The sequence below is a fragment of the Anomaloglossus baeobatrachus genome, chromosome 5 (assembly GCF_048569485.1).
Source record: "Anomaloglossus baeobatrachus isolate aAnoBae1 chromosome 5, aAnoBae1.hap1, whole genome shotgun sequence".
NCBI classification, from domain to species: Eukaryota; Metazoa; Chordata; class Amphibia; order Anura; family Aromobatidae; genus Anomaloglossus; species Anomaloglossus baeobatrachus.
In genome coordinates, this window is record NC_134357.1 from 516711714 (window position 1) to 516731007 (window position 19294).

Below are 19294 nucleotides of genomic sequence, written 5' to 3' on the forward strand. Positions count from 1 at the left end.
TATTTCGTCCATTTACTGTACAGGCTTTTCAGTAGGCGCCAACATTCCTGAATTTAAAATCATTGTTTCAATTGATCTTATATAAAATATTCTAATTTTCTGAGATAATGACTTTTCGGCTTTCATTGGCTGTAAGCCATAATCATCAACATTAACAGAAATAAACACTTGAAATAGTAATTGCACACAGTGATCTGTCATTTGTTTCACTTTTTGTATTGAATTACTGAAATTAACTTAAGAATATTCTAATTTATTGAGATGAACTTGTATGTACTGTATTTGCTTATGTCCCCTGTCAGTCTGTTTTTTTTGTTTTTTGTTTTTTTCTGGCGAGTCCTAACTAACCTATTATCCCTACTTCTAATCAGTGGCCGTATGAAGGGATCCAGGTGATGACAGTGTGATTATATGTGTCAGGCTCCTATAAGGTGTCAGGACGTCACCATCTATTTCTCCATGGAGGAGTGGGAGTATTTAGAAGAACACAAAGATCTGTACAAGGATGTCATGATGGAGGGTCCCCAGCCCCTCACATCACCAGGTAACGGACAGGACTAAATATACACAGACTATAATTAATCTGTATGCAAAGAGTGAATTCAGTCCCTGTCTGTGTTTCCTCCAGATCTATCCAGTGACTGGACCACACCAGAGAGATGCACTGGTCCTCTTCTTCCACAGGACTGTTCAGAAGGCAATCCCAATGTTCCTCAGGATGATCAGGTAGATGGAGAGAAGGTGCCATGAAATCTCCCTATGATGTGTAGACGGCTGTGAAGGTCTTGTGTTCAGTCTTGTTTTATCCCCCAGTATTATATGTTTCATACTTACGTAAGCAGTGGAGATGGCAGGATTAGAGCTGATCATAGATGAGACTTCTCTGTCTGTGACTTTTACAATATTTGTTTCAGGGTGAAGATCTGACCCATATTAAAACTATAGAGACATATTTGATGGGTGATGAGCAGTGTAAAGAAGAAATTCCTACAGAAAATGTCCCAGGTGAGTAGTGACCACTAAATTTAAAAGAAGTCACTGATTCTTTTCAGTCACCAGCAGTGGCTGCATTATCGGCTGTGTAGTTTGGCCATATCACAACCAAGTAGTTACCATACTCCCACTAACTCACTACACGCTGCTTGACCCAATACTGCCCCCATTGATTTCAGCATTACTAGTGTTGGGCGAACGTACTCAGCACTGATCAATTATTCTTGTACTCTGGCACCATGCTCGAGCCCCTACCCCACTTGTTTCCCAAATTTTTATCAGCCTGTAAACATAAAAACAAAAAAGTGAGCCGGAGTATGAGATGGTATACATGGAACTTGTGAGACCATGTTCACACTGGCCATGAGACAAAGAGAAACCAAGGAAAAAAAATGTGAAAACATACCCTGCTGTAACTAAATAAAAGCATAGTGCATATAAAACATAGGGTACTTAGTAAACACTGTTTTTGATCAAAAAAAGCATAAAGCTATCCCACCAAACGTCAAGGTGTACCCAGTTGGGATAGTACCTACACTCTCTAATATTAAAACCTTACCATGGGTCTAAAATAGGCCTCAATGTGGCTAAGGGCCGAGAGCGACCGGGTCCCAACAGGACACACACAGTCAGGGGGATTCACAGAATGAAATGTCCAGCTCGCTGAGAAGGGGGCCACTCCCTGTTTGTACTGAATACAAAAAAACTACATAAAAACAAAAAAGTGAGCCGGAGTATGAGATGGTATACATGGAACTTGTGAGACCATGTTCACACTGGCCATGAGACAAAGAGAAACCAAGGAAAAAAAAAAATGTGAACACATACCCTGCTGTAACTAAATAAAAGCATAGTGCATATAAAACATAGGGTACTTAGTAAACACTGTTTTTGATCAAAAAAAGCATAAAGCTATCCCACCAAACGTCAAGGTGTACCCAGTTGGGATAGTACCTACACTCTCTAATATGTGGCCCTTAGCCACATTGAGGCCTATTTTAGACCCATGGTAAGGTTTTAATATTAGAGAGTGTAGGTACTATCCCAACTGGGTACACCTTGACGTTTGGTGGGATAGCTTTATGCTTATTTTGATCAAAAACAGCCTGTAAACATGCAGGTATTGCCTGCCAATTATGGTAATGCTGTAGCCATGTTGGCTACTGGCATTACTATGAATGGTCGGCCTGTTAGTCATCAGGCCTTTATAACACCTAGAGGCATCACGTTTGCTGCACTCTACCCTAATATAGTGTAGGGACTACAGTAGATCGTGATTCTACTGGAGAAGGGACAGTGTATTACAGCATGACAGTACCTCCTGGTACAACAGTAAACAATCAGTCCTTTTCAAGGCTAATTGAAAGCTATTATGTTCTACTATTCTTATTCTTCATTTAAGGCCCCGTCACACTAAGCAACATCGCTAGCAACATCGCTGCTAACGAACAACTTTTGTGACGTTGCTAGCGATGTTGCTGTGTGTGACATCCAGCAACAACCCGGCCCCTGCTGTGAGGTCGTTGGTTGTTGCTGAATGTCCTGGGCCATTTTTTAGTTGTTGCTGTCCCGCTGTGAAGCGCAGATCGCTGTGTGTGACAGCGAGACAGCAACAACTAAATGTGCAGGCAGCAGGAGCCGGCTTCTGCGGAGGCTGGTAACCACAGTAAACATCGGGTAACCAAGAAGCCCTGTCCTTGGTTACCCGATATTTACCTTTGTTACCAGCCTCCGCCGCTCTCACTGTCAGTGCCGGCTCCTGCTCTGTGCACATGTAGCTGCAGCACACATCGGGTTAATTAACCCGATGTGTGCTGTAGCTAGGAGAGCAAGGAGCCAGCGCTAAGCATTGTGCGCTGCTCCCTGCTCTGTGCACATGTAGCTGCAGTACACATCGGGTTAATTAACCCGATGTGTGCTGTAACTAGGAGAGCAGGGAGCCAGCGCTAAGCATTGTGCGCAGCTCCCTGCTCTGTGCACATGTAGCTGCAGCACACGTCGGGTAATTAACACGATGTGTGCTGTAACTAGGAGAGCAGGGAGCCAGCGCTCAGTGTGCGCTGCTCCCTGCTCTCTGCACGTGTAGCTCCGTGCGGTGGTAACCAAGGTAAATATCGGGTTGGTTACCCGATATTTACCTTAGTTACCAAGCGCAGCATCTTCCACGCGGCGCTGGGGGCTTGTCACTGGTTGCTTGTGAGCTCACCAGCAACTCGTGTAGCGACGCTCCAGCGATCCCTGCCAGGTCAGGTTCCTGGTGGGATCGCTGGAGCGTCGCAGTGTGACATCTCACCAGCAACCTCCTAGCAACTTACCAGCGATCCCTATCGTTGTTGGGATCGCTGGTAAGTTGCTTAGTGTGACTGGACCTTTAGTGTAGGGCAAGCTACTGGAGTAGGGAGAGTGTATTCCAGACCTGTAGGCAGTGATTCAAGCCTTACACAGCGTGCTGCTGCTAGGTAAAAAATCAATTCCATTCTCCAATAATACCTCTATTAGTTTGCAATTATTGTCGGGTGAAATTCTGTAGTGGGGATCGTGTATTACGGGTCTGTTGTCAAGGATTGTAGGCTTACACAGCGTGCTGCTACTGATATTTTCTAATAATGCCAGTCTTAGTTGCGTTTAACTTAAAATGCGCACGGCCTGTGGTAAGGGATGTGAAATGGACATCCACCTAAAGGTGGTGCACACAGAGGCAGTGGCTATGAGCTAGGGCAAACTGAGCCTGGTGTGGGAGCACAGAAAACACACTTATTTAGACTTCGCTCTGTCTCACTTTGCAGGGGGATGCCAGGGCCGCCATCAGGGCATGACAACCATTACTGGTGTATGGAGCCTGGTAAAGAGGGGTCCCAGCCAGGGCCTGGGGTAATTATGTAGCTTTAATAAGGTCCGGACCCAGGTCAAGCCCTCCCCTTCACTGGGCCCAAGTCACAGCCGCAGCAGAGGGGCCCGACCATGTCTCTTCAGCTACTACACTGGCTAATTTGCATGCAAAGAGGAAGTGCATGCAAATTAGCCATGTGCTGGATACAAGGTCAGTGGAGCAGAGCAAGGCACTGATGTGTCATCCCATGGCCCAGCGTGCAGCAGTGTGATGAGGTAATCACTCTGCAACCTCATCACACTGCTGCAAATAGAAGAAGATGGGGTATGGCTAAGCACACCGTTTAGAGTGGGTGCTCTGGAGAAAAAAAATCGAACTATAGTATAAGTAACTCCGGCACTCAAGAGGAATTTTATTTTGATTATTTTTATTCAAAAAAAGTTTTCTTCCAGTAAGGTTATTATAAATAAAACGTTTCGGCTATTCGCCTTCTTCAATTTTATATGGTTCTATATAATGAGAAAACAAAGTATCAATACAATATGTATATACACATACATCAAATAGAAGAGAAAATCATGTCACAAACGGGGTAAATCAAAATATCAACCATACTTGGGAATGTACAGTAAAAATAAACAGAAAAATTAATTTCTCCATTTTGTTAATAAATTCAATTATCCATTACCTCTGGTAATGGAAGATAGGTGCTGGACTCACAACACTTTTATCTTTGCTTATGCAATTGAAGTGAAATTATCTGTGTGAAAAATAAAAATGCATACATATGAATTGTAATACTATTATAGACAGCTGTTTGTCAGCAAGATACAGGTTTACTGCAAGCTGCAGGATATCAATGAGAGACTATGAAAGGGTTCAAATGAACGAAACTGATAACAATCAAATCAGCCCTCACCATAAATGCCATCTGTATATATCCAGACACATACCTCATGCTGCTCTGATAATTAACAAGTTACTGTGTGATATAATGCCCTTAAGGCACAGGAAACATCAGGTCATGAAATGAAGGATCTAATGTGAACAATAAAAAAATAAAAAAATAAGAAAAAATGCAGTAAATGGTAATAATGGCTTAGAACACAGCCAAACATTTGAGAAAGGTATAATTACCATTAGGAAAAATAAGCATATAATAGGCTACAAAGGACACAACAGTCCATAAGGAACTCATTATCTGTAGAACATGAGATAGCAAAGCTCACATGAGATCCATTCATTACCTGTTCCATTGGTGACCAGAGGAGAAGTGGTGAGTGAAGGGATAACCCTGCACAGGTTTATATAATGGTAGAGGGCGGGTGCATGTGTCAATTTCCTCTTTATGAAACACAAGCAGTGCAGGGGGTGAGACGCACGCCACGCGTGCGCAATGAAATCAGAAAGTGCGCACATGCACAGTGCAATCAAAGGGAAAAAAAAAGACGCGAACAGCTCTGGAAGAACCGCTCCTGACATTCAACGGGTCTGAAAGAAACATTAATAACTATCAGTCATAGTGGCAAGATACAAAAGGATAGTTATAATCCACATTTAAGCAATAGGAATCCTTGTGATAATGTATGAATATATTATTATCATACATATGACATGGTGGCAAAGGATATATGGCATATTACATTGAAATATAATGGCCATATATACATATATGTACATATACACACATACATGTACATGTATATATACACACACATACATATACATTAGCCAACACACACATATATAGATACATACATGCATATATGTAAAAACAGGTATATGGGAATTTCCCATGGAAATCTATATATTCTTTTTAGATAGAGTTGATGATAACATATCATAAAATTCACGGATATAAACGAATCCGATCTACCCATCCAATATGTATATATTCATTTATGGTAACATATCATATTCGCGATTTAAGCCGTGGGGGGACAGAGTTCTTAGAGTGTGTATCCAGAAAGACTCTCTTTCTTTGAGTCTCTTGACCCTGTCCCCTCCACGTCTCATAGGTGGAACATGTTCCAAAATTTGGAATCTCAATTGAGAAATGGTGTGTCCCAAGGTCAAAAAATGGTGGGGAACTGGCAGCATTAATAATTTACATCTAATGGTCGACTTGTGCTTGCCAATGCGGTCCCGGATATGCTGGGTGGTTTCCCCAACATACCCGAGACCGCACGGGCACTTCAGTAAATACACTACAAAAGATGTATCACATGTGAAAAAATCTTTGATGTAAAAGACCTTACCAGTATGGGGGTGTGTGAACGTATTACCCCTCACCATATTTGAACATTGAGGACACCGTAGACATGGGTAATTACCCTGTTTTGGAGTAGCCAGAAAGGTTTGTCTCGACTTGCGAATTGAAGACCCTATATCAGCCCGGACCAAAAGATCCCTAAAATTGGATGGTCGTTTGAAACTGAATAAAGGAGAGGCAGCAAATTCGTCTATATCCGGATAAGACTGATGTAATAATTTCCAATGTTTTAGAATAATGCCCCGAAGGATAGAATGAAACGGGTGGAAGGTGTTGGCAAATGTTATAAAGGGACCTCGTCGTTTTTTTTCTTTTACAACATTATCCTGTGCCACATAGTCGGCAATATCTGGGGGATAACCTCTCTGTATAAATTTCTCCTGCATTTCTTTATGTCTGAGTTTACGTTGCATAGTCTCTGACACAATCCTGGCAACCCTTTTATGCTGTGAATGGGGTAAAGATTCTTTAAGATGACGAGGATGACAACTCTTATAATGAAGTAAGCTATTCCTATCAGTTTCTTTGACAAATAGGTCTGATGAAATGGTGCCTCGCGAATCAATAGTAATCAAAGTATCCAAAAAATTAATAGACCGCTGATCCATATGCTTGGTGAATGTTAAACCAGGTATTTGTTGATTAAGATATTGAAAAAATTCTTCAAATACGGTATTGGGACCATTGAAGATGAGAAAGACATCATCTATAAATCTTTTCCAAGTCGTAATATGTGATTTAAAGATGGGATGAGAATAAACATATACGGTTTCAAAATGGGCCATAAATACATTAGAATACGGTGGCGCAACATTCGAGCCCATTGCGGTGCCTCTGTTTTGAATATAAAATTGATCTTGGAACATAAAAAAATTTTTTTGCAATACTATAGATAACAGATCGAGGCAAAATTCCATCTGGATAGGTGAAAACGTGGTATAAGTCCGGAGGAACCATTCCATTGCCTCAAGCCCTAAACTGTGTTCAATACTCGTGTATAACGAGTTGACATCAAGGGTGACCAGGATGGAGCCAGGAGAGAGTTGTCCTAATGATTTTAAGTGTTCGAGGAAGTGAGTGGTATCTCGTAAATATGAATCACTATTAGGTACCAAGGGAGATAAGATGCGATCCAAAGTGATGGCTAATGGCGACAACAGAGAATCTGTCGAGGCGACGATAGGTCGTCCCAGTGGATACCACAGATTTTTGTGCACCTTGGGCAATGTGTAAAACACGGGGATCTGAGGATTAGACTTATTCAGGAAAGATGCTAGTTTCATATCAATAACCCCTAGTTGAGAATAATAGGATATTCTATTCAAAATGATCTCTTTGATACCTGGAGAGGGGTCAGAAGTAACAGGTATGTAGGTGGCACGGTCCGCAAGTTGGGTTAGGATCTCAGAAATGTAATAACTTTTATCCATAATCACTAATGCACCCCCTTTGTCAGCAGGTTTAATAACTATAGAAGGATTAAGCTTCAATGATCGGAGAGCATTTGACTCTTCCATGGTCATATTGTGTTTGACATGTAAATCACCATTATTCACTCTATGGATAAAGGCTTCAACATCAGTCTTCACAAGTGAAATATATGTCTCCACAGGGTGATAGGAACGGGGAGGCATAAAATTACTGGACATATGCAAATTTAATCCTCGTAGTGAGAATTGTGATGTTCCAGAACCACCTGAAGTAATTTCAGGATTAGCCTGTGAGGGGTGAGCCTGAAAATGAGCCTTTAATCTGAGAGATCTATTTTTTATTGTTCACATTAGATCCTTCATTTCATGACCTGATGTTTCCTGTGCCTTAAGGGCATTATATCACACAGTAACTTGTTAATTATCAGAGCAGCATGAGGTATGTGTCTGGATATATACAGATGGCATTTATGGTGAGGGCTGATTTGATTGTTATCAGTTTCGTTCATTTGAACCCTTTCATAGTCTCTCATTGATATCCTGCAGCTTGCAGTAAACCTGTATCTTGCTGACAAACAGCTGTCTATAATAGTATTACAATTCATATGTATGCATTTTTATTTTTCACACAGATAATTTCACTTCAATTGCATAAGCAAAGATAAAAGTGTTGTGAGTCCAGCACCTATCTTCCATTACCAGAGGTAATGGATAATTGAATTTATTAACAAAATGGAGAAATTAATTTTTCTGTTTATTTTTACTGTACATTCCCAAGTATGGTTGATATTTTGATTTACCCCGTTTGTGACATGATTTTCTCTTCTATTTGATGTATGTGTATATACATATTGTATTGATACTTTGTTTTCTCATTATATAGAACCATATAAAATTGAAGAAGGCGAATAGCCGAAACGTTTTATTTATAATAACCTTACTGGAAGAAAACTTTTTTTGAATAAAAATAATCAAAATAAAATTCCTCTTGAGTGCCGGAGTTACTTATACTATACTGCTGCAAATAGAGCCGCGGAGGTGGCGAACATGACAGCCAACGAGTACAAGCGCTTCATGAGCTGAAACAGGAGCAAAACAGTCGACAGGGGTGGTGGGAGTCTGCCGACCCCAGTCCCTGTTTTGCTTCAGCTGGCTATGTGTCGGTGGGTACACATCCAGCTAAAATGCAAAATGCATTGCAGTTCAGAGAGAACACGGTGTGATGTGGAAGCCAGGGAGGGTGCATAAAATGGGTATTTGTTTGTCTGGGTTTTTTGTTTTTGTTTTTTTTTGTTTTTTTTTTTTTTGTTTGTTTTGGATTTTTTTTTTTGGTATACAATATACCAGGAGAAGCCCAGGAAGGGGACAGAAACCAGGATGGGGACAGATATACCAGAATGTGCCCAGGAGAGGGATATACAAGTGCTTCTCTATAAATTGGAATATCATCAAAAAGTTAATTTTTATTCAGTTTTTACTGTACATACATAGTAGCCAAGATTTGTGAGATTAAAATCATTTTTTTTCATTTGGTCTTTTTATAAAATATTCTAATTTTCTAAGTAATGACTTTTGTGTTTTCATTGGCTGTAAGCCATAATTAATAACCTTAACAGAAATAAATACTTGAAATAGATCACACTGTAATGACTCTATATAATGTTTCACTTTTTGTACTGAATTACTGAAATTAACTTTTTGATATTCTAATTTGTTGAGAAGCATTTGTACACACCAGAAGGGGCCCAGGATGGGACATATATACCAGGATGAAAACAAATAAACAAGGATGGGGACATACAGTATATACCAGGAGGATGACATATATGCTAGGAAGGGGACAAATAAACCAGGATGAGGACATATATAATAGTATAGGGCCAGGAGGAGGACATATATAACAGGAAGGGCCCAGGATTGGGGCATATATATCAGGAGGATATTGTACAAAGGGGCAGTGTGTGTGTGTGTGTGTGTGTGTGTGTGTGTGTGTGTGTGTGTGTGTGTGTGTGTGGATATTATAGAAATTTATAAATTGCTTGACTCGGGAAATGATCCTTACCTGCCCAAAACTCGAAAGCCAAATACCAGCAAACGTAGAATGTGCTGAAAACTTAAAATATCTTGCATAGAAAAATGTAATCCCCATGATGGACCCCTAAGAGAAAGTGGAGGGTAATGATAAGGTTTCCTTACTAGAATCTTGGTATCTCCTTGAATGAATCTACCTTCTCTCCCTTCTGTGCTGCTGAATCTGCTCATAAGGTCACTACAAGACCAGGTCCAGTCTTTCTGCCCAAAGTTCGCTTCAATGACTATTTGCTTTTTTTATTGTCTTCTACATTATTTCTACATTATTTCTACATGTTTGATATGTGTGATTGTGGGGTGTTTGTGTGTCGCCCGGGGACCAGGGGGTACTCGGATCCGGGCCATGAGGTCACTTCTGTGGGTATCACGGTGGCGTGACCCGGTCTGTGATCCCAGGCTCCACAGTAAAAGGGGATTTGGTAAGGGAGAATGTCCGTGACACCACCCACGGTTGTGGTGAGATTGGAACACCACCGCTGCTCTGGACGGGGATCCCGGGAGTGATGGTATGGAGCAACTAGATGTTAGTTCTCCCCTCCGTGGGTAGGGGGTTGGTTGTCCCGGGGCCCGGTGAGGTATGTGGATGGGTAGCAGGCGGGTTACGGGGACTGGTGAGGTGCAGGGTCGCGGGGGCAGCGCGGTGCCACACAGCACGGTGGTACTCACTCAGCCGGTAATGATGATGACACAGTTCTCAGTAAAACACACGGCTGGATGGACGGGTCCCACAGACGGCTGCGGTGTTTTTCTCCCCTGACCCAGTTTGGTGGTGTAAGTCCTTTCTTTCACCTCCGTGCACACTCCTCCTGCGTTCCGGCTTCCAGCTGGCTCCCCGATTCAGTACCAGTGGGCCACCGCCCAGCCTCGGCTACCTGCGGTTCCACCAACTGTCTGCCCGACTCCCTGCAGACGGCCACTACCGTCTGCCTCACTCTCTCTGCTGCACAAGGGCCCTAGGCTCCAACCTAGGCCCCAGTCTGCATCTGCCTCTCTGCAGACCTCCTCTCCCTTCCTCTCCTAGGACTTGTCTGCGCTCGTTTCCTGCCTCAGGCCAGCCAAACTCCTGGGTGGGCGTCTCCATCTCCTGACTCCGCCCACCTGGTGTGTCTGTCTGAGCTCGAGGAAGAAAGCAGGTCACTTTGGGGATGTCTGCTGTGAACTGCTGGGGGTGGGTGTGTGTGTGTTGTTATCTGTGGCCCCTGGCTTGTCCAGGGCGCCACATTTGCCTTCTCTGAGTCTCCTATTATTACCCGATGGTCTTAAATGTAGATGTCGGACATTCGACAGAGGGAATGGTGAATTTTTAGTAAAGACACTTTAGAATTGGACTATGTTAATAATTTTTCTTTAACTCTGTAATACTGTATGTCTTCATGAAACACTTTCTGAATTCTGTTGCTTACAGCAACAGCCAAAGCTGATCTCCAATCAGTGCTGTTACATATGTCAGTGCCACTGTCAGTGTATGACAGTTGTATGTAAATGGAAAGCTCTGTGCTGTGCTCAAACATTGGCACCCTCCTGAAAATTTAAAAAAAAAACCTTTGAAATTGATATAAAAAATTGTAATTACAGTATTTTTCGTTTTATAAGACTCGCCTCAAATTTAGAGGAGGAAAATAGGAAAAAATATTTTTTAATGTTAAAAAGAGGGTCCATCTTATAATCCTAATGAGTCTTAATCCTAATGCTCACCAAGGGGGAACAACGGTGGTGGAGCTTCTCAAGAAGGTCACAGGACGCAGAGCAATGATGCAGGCTTAGAGGGGGTGATGAGGCTCAAGAGGGTCTGTGATACTGTGGGCTCAGTGGTGTCACAGGGGCGGGCGCCATTGATCTGACGACGGTGTCACTGCAGTGGAAGGTCACTGTTACGGGGGCTGTCGGATAATAAGGGAATGGAAGGCTATCCGACAGTCAGGGTCCACCGTGCAGAGCTCTGCTGCAGAGTATGGCAGAGGATAGGGGAAACCTGTACCACCAAAGCGGTACTGACACTGTTGCGTCACAGTGTCACCAAGACCAATAGCGGCGTATACTGTTTAAATCACAGCGACTACCTTATTAGAATAACATAGGAGTGGAAATGCAAAAGAGTGAGGAATACAACATAAAAGTGCATAGAAGTCTCACAGTCTGTGAGCGTGAAAGCACCTGTCTCAGTTAAGTCACAGAGACTAGGTGTAGTGTGTGCAATATGGCACCTACCTATGTCCGCTCCACTTGTGGTGCAAGGATACGGACAGCAGCAAGGCTGCTAGCTTGAATCTCCTGCCTATGACCGCTCCCCTAGTGTGCGAGGATACGGACTGCTGCAGGAGGCAGCATAGTGGAGCGTTACCCTAGAAGGCAACGACCACCTAACCTACCTATGTCCGCTCCACTAAGGTGCGAGGACACGGACAACAGTACGGCTGAAAGGTACAGGAGCGCTACCCTACCGATAGCGCTCACCTCAGAGTAGAACCACAAGGCCCAGTCAGACCATGTGCAGCAAGCACCTGCCTATGTCCGCTCCACTAAGGTGCGAGGATACGGACCACAGCATAAGCTGCAAGGTACAAGAGCGTTACCCTACCGATAATGCTCACTTAGATAGAATAGGTGCCGCAAGGGACATGCACAGAGCGTCTATTCCTATGCAGGAACCAAGATGACTGAGCACCGGGCGGCGTGCGTCAGGGTCTTATATAGACTCTGTGCCTCATCCAAGTGTTTGACCCCTATGGATTACCACGGGTGGTCCGCTCCCTGGCTTGTACGTGTCGGGAGAGCCCGTTTTGCCCGCAGGCGCTGGCCCTTGGATCTCTGGCTATTGGCGGTGGCTCTTATCTGTACGGGTTGGGCTGTTGCCTTCTGACGGGACTTGGGTGGGAATGAACCCCTGAGGTCCAGACCGCAATCAGCGAATTTGACCATTACGGCGGCTTCCGAGCCCAGTCGGGGTCTGAGTACCCTGCCTTGGTGCTTAGCTTCCCTCCGTTCCCCGGTTCGGTACCGGCGGGCCACCGCCCGACCCCAGTCCTACGGTTCCACGGATGTCCACTAACTCCTGCAGACGGCCACCACCGTCTGCCGACCTTGCTGACTGTGCCTGGTCTCTGACCCAGACACACACAGTCTCTCCACTTCAACCTCCAACTCCACTGCACTTGAACTCCAAACTCTAACTCACTACTTTTCCCGCCTCCAGGCCTGTGAACTCCTCGGTGGGTGGGGTCAACCGCCTGGCTCCGCCTCACCTGGTGTGGACATCAGACCTTGGAGGAGGCAAAAAGGGTTTTGTTGACGGGTGTTCCTGACCAGGGGAGGGGGTGTGTGTGTATGTGATGGTGTTCTGTGACCCCTAGGGTCGAGGGCGTCACACCACCGCAACACCACCAGGCCGATCCGGAGACCCTCCTGAGCCGCTCCACTGCTCCTCCGAGACCTCAGTATCACCGACCCTGCCTCCTATGACCCCGCTCCACCACTGCTATAAAAAAAAGTTAATTTCACCATAATGGTGAAATTCCGGTTGTTTTTACCATGCAATGAAGACCATAAACGCAGGAAAAAAAAAATCAAATTTGCGTTTTTTGTTTGTTTTTAATTAACATTTCATCCCACCCGGAATTTTTTTGTATTATAAACTAAATGGTGTCATTCAAAATTGCATTTCATTACCAAAAAGACAAACCCTAATATGGCTTGTCAAAGGAAAGACTAAAACAACTATGGCTCTTGGAAGGAGAGGAGAAAAGAAACAGAAGTGTGAAACTGAAAAGTTGCCCTGTCATGAAAGTTCAGATATGTTTGGATTGCCAAATTCTGCCTAGTTGCTAAATAATTACCGAAGAAGACTGTTTGAGTTGAGTGAGATTATTTTAGTAGATGGACTCCTCACAAAAAAGAGATATATAGCTTTCAGTTTAAATTTATGGAAAATGTTAAACCTTCACACTACAGTGATATTTTATCATGAAAGTAGGACACTTTGGTAAAAGCATGTAATGGTGATCTCCTCTCAATTTATTGAAACAAAACCGGAGTAGTGGGTATACAACCCCCACCCACCCCACCCCCAAAAAAAAAAGTGTAGCATCAAAACAACTTGACAACCACGTCTCCTGCTGTTCAAAAGTAATGTCTGCTGAGGCATGGCATCCCACTCTTCCTGAAGAGCAGCCCTCAGGTTATTGAGGTTCTTAGGTACAGAGTCATGAGCTTCTACAGCTCATGACTCTGTATAGGTGACTCAGCTGATAACATTTTCTATGGGATTCAGGTCTGGAGAAAGTGCTGGCCACTCATTTCTGCTCAGCATGGATCGACTTTCATCAATGAACGACACTGAAGCACTATGATCCCTCAACCAGCGTACAGGCTCCCAGGCCCATGCAAGATTGGTCCAGTACCCTTGCAGGTCTTCCAGAACACAGACCACACTGATGTAAACAGTTTAGATTGATCTGACATGTTATTTGGGTGCTTCCCACATCCCTTAAATGTGCCTGGAGTTGTGTGGCATTCATCATCCGGTTCCGAAGGGCATCGTTCACAATTAAATGGTCATCAGTATGGGATGTGACCAAAGGACATCCACTTCTATGCCTTTCTATGACTCTTGCAGTCTCTCTGTATCTGTATTGCAACCTGCTGATGACACTCTGTGACCCTCTGAGCGCCGGGGCCACTTCCATCTGAGACCATCCTGCTTGAAGCCTCATAATGGCGCGGTACTGTTGATGAACTCTTAGGTGTCATTTTGGGCTCATAATGTCAAAATGTGAACATCGTGATGAGGAGGACTGTTTTTAATACCAATTTTCTTTTAACTCTGAAATTTATTTGGCGATTCATGGATCACACTTCTTGTGAATTTTGCCATTAAGCTCCTTGTTAGAGAACATCAGGTTATACAAAAAGTACTGAAACATTGAACAGTTGGATACATGCATTCAAAAGATTAGAGAAGGTCACATAAAGTTCACCTGCATATGTGACGCCCCTGGACTATCAGGTCGTCACAGGGTACTGCACAAGCTGTCCTTCCGTGCAGTATTCCACCTCCCTTTTGGTTCTGGGTCCCTAACTATATGGTGTTGCCTCCAACAGCAAATCAAATCCTAGATACACCCTGCACCACACCCACCAGACACACCAGTGGACGGCTTGAGTGGAATAGAGACGCCCACCTGGGGGGGGTCAGGAAGGGGAAGTGAGAAGTGTAGTCAGTTGAGAGTTGAGTTGAGAGTTGAAGGAGCGAGGTTGGGAAGTAGCCCTCGAGCTGTGAGGAGCTCAGAAGAAGTCAGGAGTGGTGACTCCTAAAGTACTGTCTAGGTTGCAGATCGTGATCTGGGCCTAGAGGAGTCGGACCCCCGGTCGCAGGGGATTGTGGCGAGGTGCTCGGAGCTGTCGTGGAGGACAGCCAGCAGCCTAGCACTATCACCGGTCCGGGACCGAAGGCACGACTGGGTACACGGACCATAGGTCGGGGAGTAGCTTCAGGCAACCCGATAATTCCCCTGAGAACAGAGCCTTTATGATCTGTTCCCACCCGCTCAAGAATCGGGGCATTAGCGCAACGAGGGGGATAGGACTTTCCAATCCAAAATGGTCCAGAAAATCCCAAGCATGAGCCATGAGAGCAAGCTCCCATACTTAGCCATAGTAGGGAGCGAGGCCGGCTAGTTCCATGCTACCGGACCCACAAGTTGAAGTCAAATTAAGTGCCAGGAGGCAGATCACGTATCACCAGGCAGCACCATTGGGTACGGGACCCGGACGAGCTCCCCTCAGCGACAGCGGTACCCAGAGACTTTGTTTACCCGGTTGTCAGTGTCTGCTTATGAACTAAGTGAGTACGAGAGTGACCCCTGCATCCCACGGCACTCCCCTTCACTGAGTCCTGGGGCATCCCATTACCCGTGGAGGGTTACAACACCTTGCTGCCCCACTCCATCACCCCAGGTACTCGCAGCGGTGGTACTCCCCAGTTTAACCGTACACCATGGGTGGCGTCACAAACTGTACATTATCTCCTCTGTAAATACCCCCCTTTTATTCAAGTGGCCGCATGACCCCTGGATCCGGAGACCCTCGAGCCACAGTGAACCCGGATCCAAGCAGCTCGGCTACTTCCACGAGGGCGGCACACATGCATTTTAGAATCCTGCTGAAATTTCATCTATAAGTGAAATATCCCTAACTTTTTGTGCATAGTATATGTTCTTGTTTTATAGTTAGTTTTTTGGTTTTTTTTCTACACAAGTTAGCACCCAAGATATTGTATTCTCTTCCAACTGCCAGTTTCGGGCCTAACCAGGCACCATTTTTCAAATTGCAAATGTCCATTTACGTGGGAAGAACTTTGGAATGTTTCTTTGATATATATTTTTTTTTTTTTTTTTTTTTATGTAACTTCTTTGTACCTGGTAGATTTAGGTTGATTGTTTTGCGTTAAATATTAAAATATCTAAACTTTGACAAAAATTTAGAAGAATTAGTAATTTTCAAACTCTTAAAACACATCCATTAGCAAATATTTATTTATTTTTCATAGTTCCACTTTGTCAGTATCAGTTTTGAATTGTCTTTTCATCTTTATTAGGAAGTTACACGGATCAAATTGTTTAGCAGCAAGTTTTCCGAGGTTCAATATTTACAAAACCTATTATTTTTTTATTTTTTTTGGGGGGGGGGGGTAAAAAAAAAAATCACTTTTAAAGAGCCTATATTGTATAAAACTACTCTCCTTGTAGTATCCAGAACCACATTCAGGAATTTATTAACCTTTTGGGTGCTTCATAAGAACTAACATCAAGTGGAACACGAAATAGAGGAAAGAAAATAAATCCAGCGGCCACATCCGTTTTATGCCGCATTACGCCGGATTTGGCATCCATAGCCTTCCACTGTAAATCACGCCGTATCCGACGCAATGCGTTTTTTTTGTCAGACAAAAAAAAACGTTACACGAGATGTTCCATCCAGCCGCCGCATTAGCCAATTACAACTAATCCGGCAAAAGCCGGATGCAACACCAGGCCATCAGGCACAATCCGGCGCTAATACAAATCAATGGGGATAAAACGGATCCGGCGCCGTGTCAGTTTTATCCGTTTTTTTTCCGGATTGTGCCTGATGGAAAAAACTGATGTGTGAAAGTACCCTAAGGGGCTTGTTTTTTTGCTGGATGAGTAAAGGCCCCTTTACACACTGAGACTTTCTAGCGATTCCCACCAGCGATCCCAACCTGGCCGGGATCGCTACAAAGTCTCTGGTGAGTCGCTGGTGAGCTGTCAAACAGGCAGACTTGGCCAACGACGCAACAGCGATCCGGACCTGCAGAACGACCTAGCTAGTCATTGGGGACGTTGTAAAGCAGCTTTTTGAAAGGGAAGTCGCTAACGAAGTCGCTGTAAAGTCCCCTTTACACACTGAGACTTTCTAGCGATCATGCTGCACAGCGGGAAACAAAGGACCAAAGAATTGTCCTGAACGATTTGTAGCGATCAGCAACTTTACAGCAGGGGCCAGGTCGCTGATGTGTTTCACACACTGCAATGTCGCTGGGGAGGTCGCTATTACGTCACAAAACCGGTGACGTTACAGCGATGTCGTTTGCGATGTTGCAGTGTGTAAAGCCACCTTAAAAGTTTTTTTAATTGAAATAATTTTGACTACGTAACTTTTTTTTTTTATGGCTTTTTATTCCAATATTTGGGAGGTAAAATTAACAAAGGCAGCATAACCTCAAGATCTACTTGCTCGAGGTTTAAGGTCTACTGTTACACTGTGAACTGTTTTTGTCTAAATGACTTTAGATTTCTATCAACTTTTTTTGTACAAAAGCTGTAAAATTATTTTTAAGGACATTATTTTTCAAGAATAATTTGGTTTCATTTTTTCCAGATGACTGTACCAGGAGATCAGAGGGACAACAGACCTCTTCATCTTTAAAATCTGAAGACTTTAATATCATACAAGATGTTATAGAATTAGAAGCTGTTTTTCCAAATATTCATTTAGCTCTTCCCATTGAAGAGCTATCATCTGATCCTTTTAAACAAATATCTTCTGATTCATCACAGACTATTAGAGAAAATTCAAGTGCTCTTATCGCAAATAAGCCATTTTCAAGTATGGAATATGGAAAAAGCTTATCACCAATAAAGTCTCAAAAAATTCATACAGAGGAGGAAATATTTCTTTGTTCAAAATGTGGGTCATATTTTAACTACAAAACAAATCTTGTTAAACAGACGAAAATTCACACACTGGAAAATTCATATTTATGTCCCGAATGTGAAAAAGCTTTTGCAAATCAATCAAATCCTGTTACAAAGGAGAGAATTCACACAGAGAAGCAGACATATTCATGTTCAGATTGTGGAAAATGTTTTAAGAAGAAAATAACTCTTGTTAGGCACCAAAAAATTCACAAAAAAAAGAAGTCATATTTGTGTTCAGAGTGTGGGAAAAGTTTTGCAGATGGATCAACTCTTGTTAAACATCAGAGAATCCACACAGGAGAGAAGCCATATTCCTGTTCAGAATGTGGGAAATTTTTTACCCAGAAAATCGCTCTAGTTATACACCAAAGAATTCACTCAGGAAACAAGCCATATGTATGTTCAAATTGTGGGAAAAAATTTGCACATGAATCAAATCTTGTTAAACATCAAAGAATTCACACAGGGGAGAAACCATATTCCTGTTCAGTTTGTGGAAAATGTTTTGCAAATAGAACAACCCTTGTTAAACATCAGGTAATTCACACAGGGGAGAAGCCATATATCTGCCCAGTTTGTGAGAGAGGTTTTAGTCAGAAATCAAATCTTGTAGAACATCAGAGAATTCACACAGGGAAAAAGCCATATTACTGTTCAGTTTGTGGGAAATATTTTGCACATGGATCAACTCTGGTTGAACACCAGAGAATTCACACAGGGGAGAAGCCATATTCCTGTTTAGATTGTGGGAAAAGTTTTGCGCGGGGATCACTTCTTGTTAAACATCAGAGAATTCACACAGGGGAGAAGCCATATTCATGTTCAGTTTGCAAGAAATCTTTTACCCAAAAATCAAATCTTGTAAAACATCAGAGAATTCATACTGAAAAGAAAGTGGGTGATATTTTACAGACAAATTGAACCTTATTAGATATGAGAGAATACACTTGGGGGTAAAAGCTATAATCTTAATGTCTGAACAAGCTTCTTTTTCTTATCGATAGAACAATAAAAAATTCAAATTTATAAATTTTCTTTTTAAATAATGCAAACTTTTCCTTTTTGGAAGGAACATCTGGTATCATCCAATTTTATTTAAATAACTTTCCATGCGGAGTATACCCTCAATACAGCATAATCATAATGTATCATGGGTGTTGCCATCTTAATTCTACACTTTGGACACTCAGGGAACCTTTAATTCTCTATATCAGACAATTATCTTTGATCTCAAATAAATCCTATGTATAATGAACATTTTCCAAAATTCTTTACTCTGTTCAAGTATATTAGATTATTGTTATTAATTTATTGTTTCTACTACATTTACTTATTTACCTCTTTCTGGAGCAGAGGTCGGCTCATCCTATTACCTCATTATGGCATTAAATAGCCAGGATAACTTTATCTTATTACTACAATTTCACAGTAAGAAAATGTAACGAGATAATCTTGTATATGT

The 19294-nt window shown here is 42.8% G+C and overlaps 1 protein-coding gene across 1 annotated transcript; it reads left to right on the top strand.

Annotated features, from left to right (window-relative positions):
* The first annotated feature begins 956 nt into the window (after positions 1-956).
* On the top strand, positions 957-18753 carry LOC142312868 (uncharacterized). Its single transcript, XM_075351854.1, has 2 exons — positions 957-1005; positions 17513-18753. The coding sequence occupies exons 1-2, from the start codon at positions 957-959 to the stop codon at positions 18751-18753; spliced, it is 1290 nt and encodes a 429-aa protein (XP_075207969.1).
* The last annotated feature ends 541 nt before the right edge of the window (positions 18754-19294 follow it).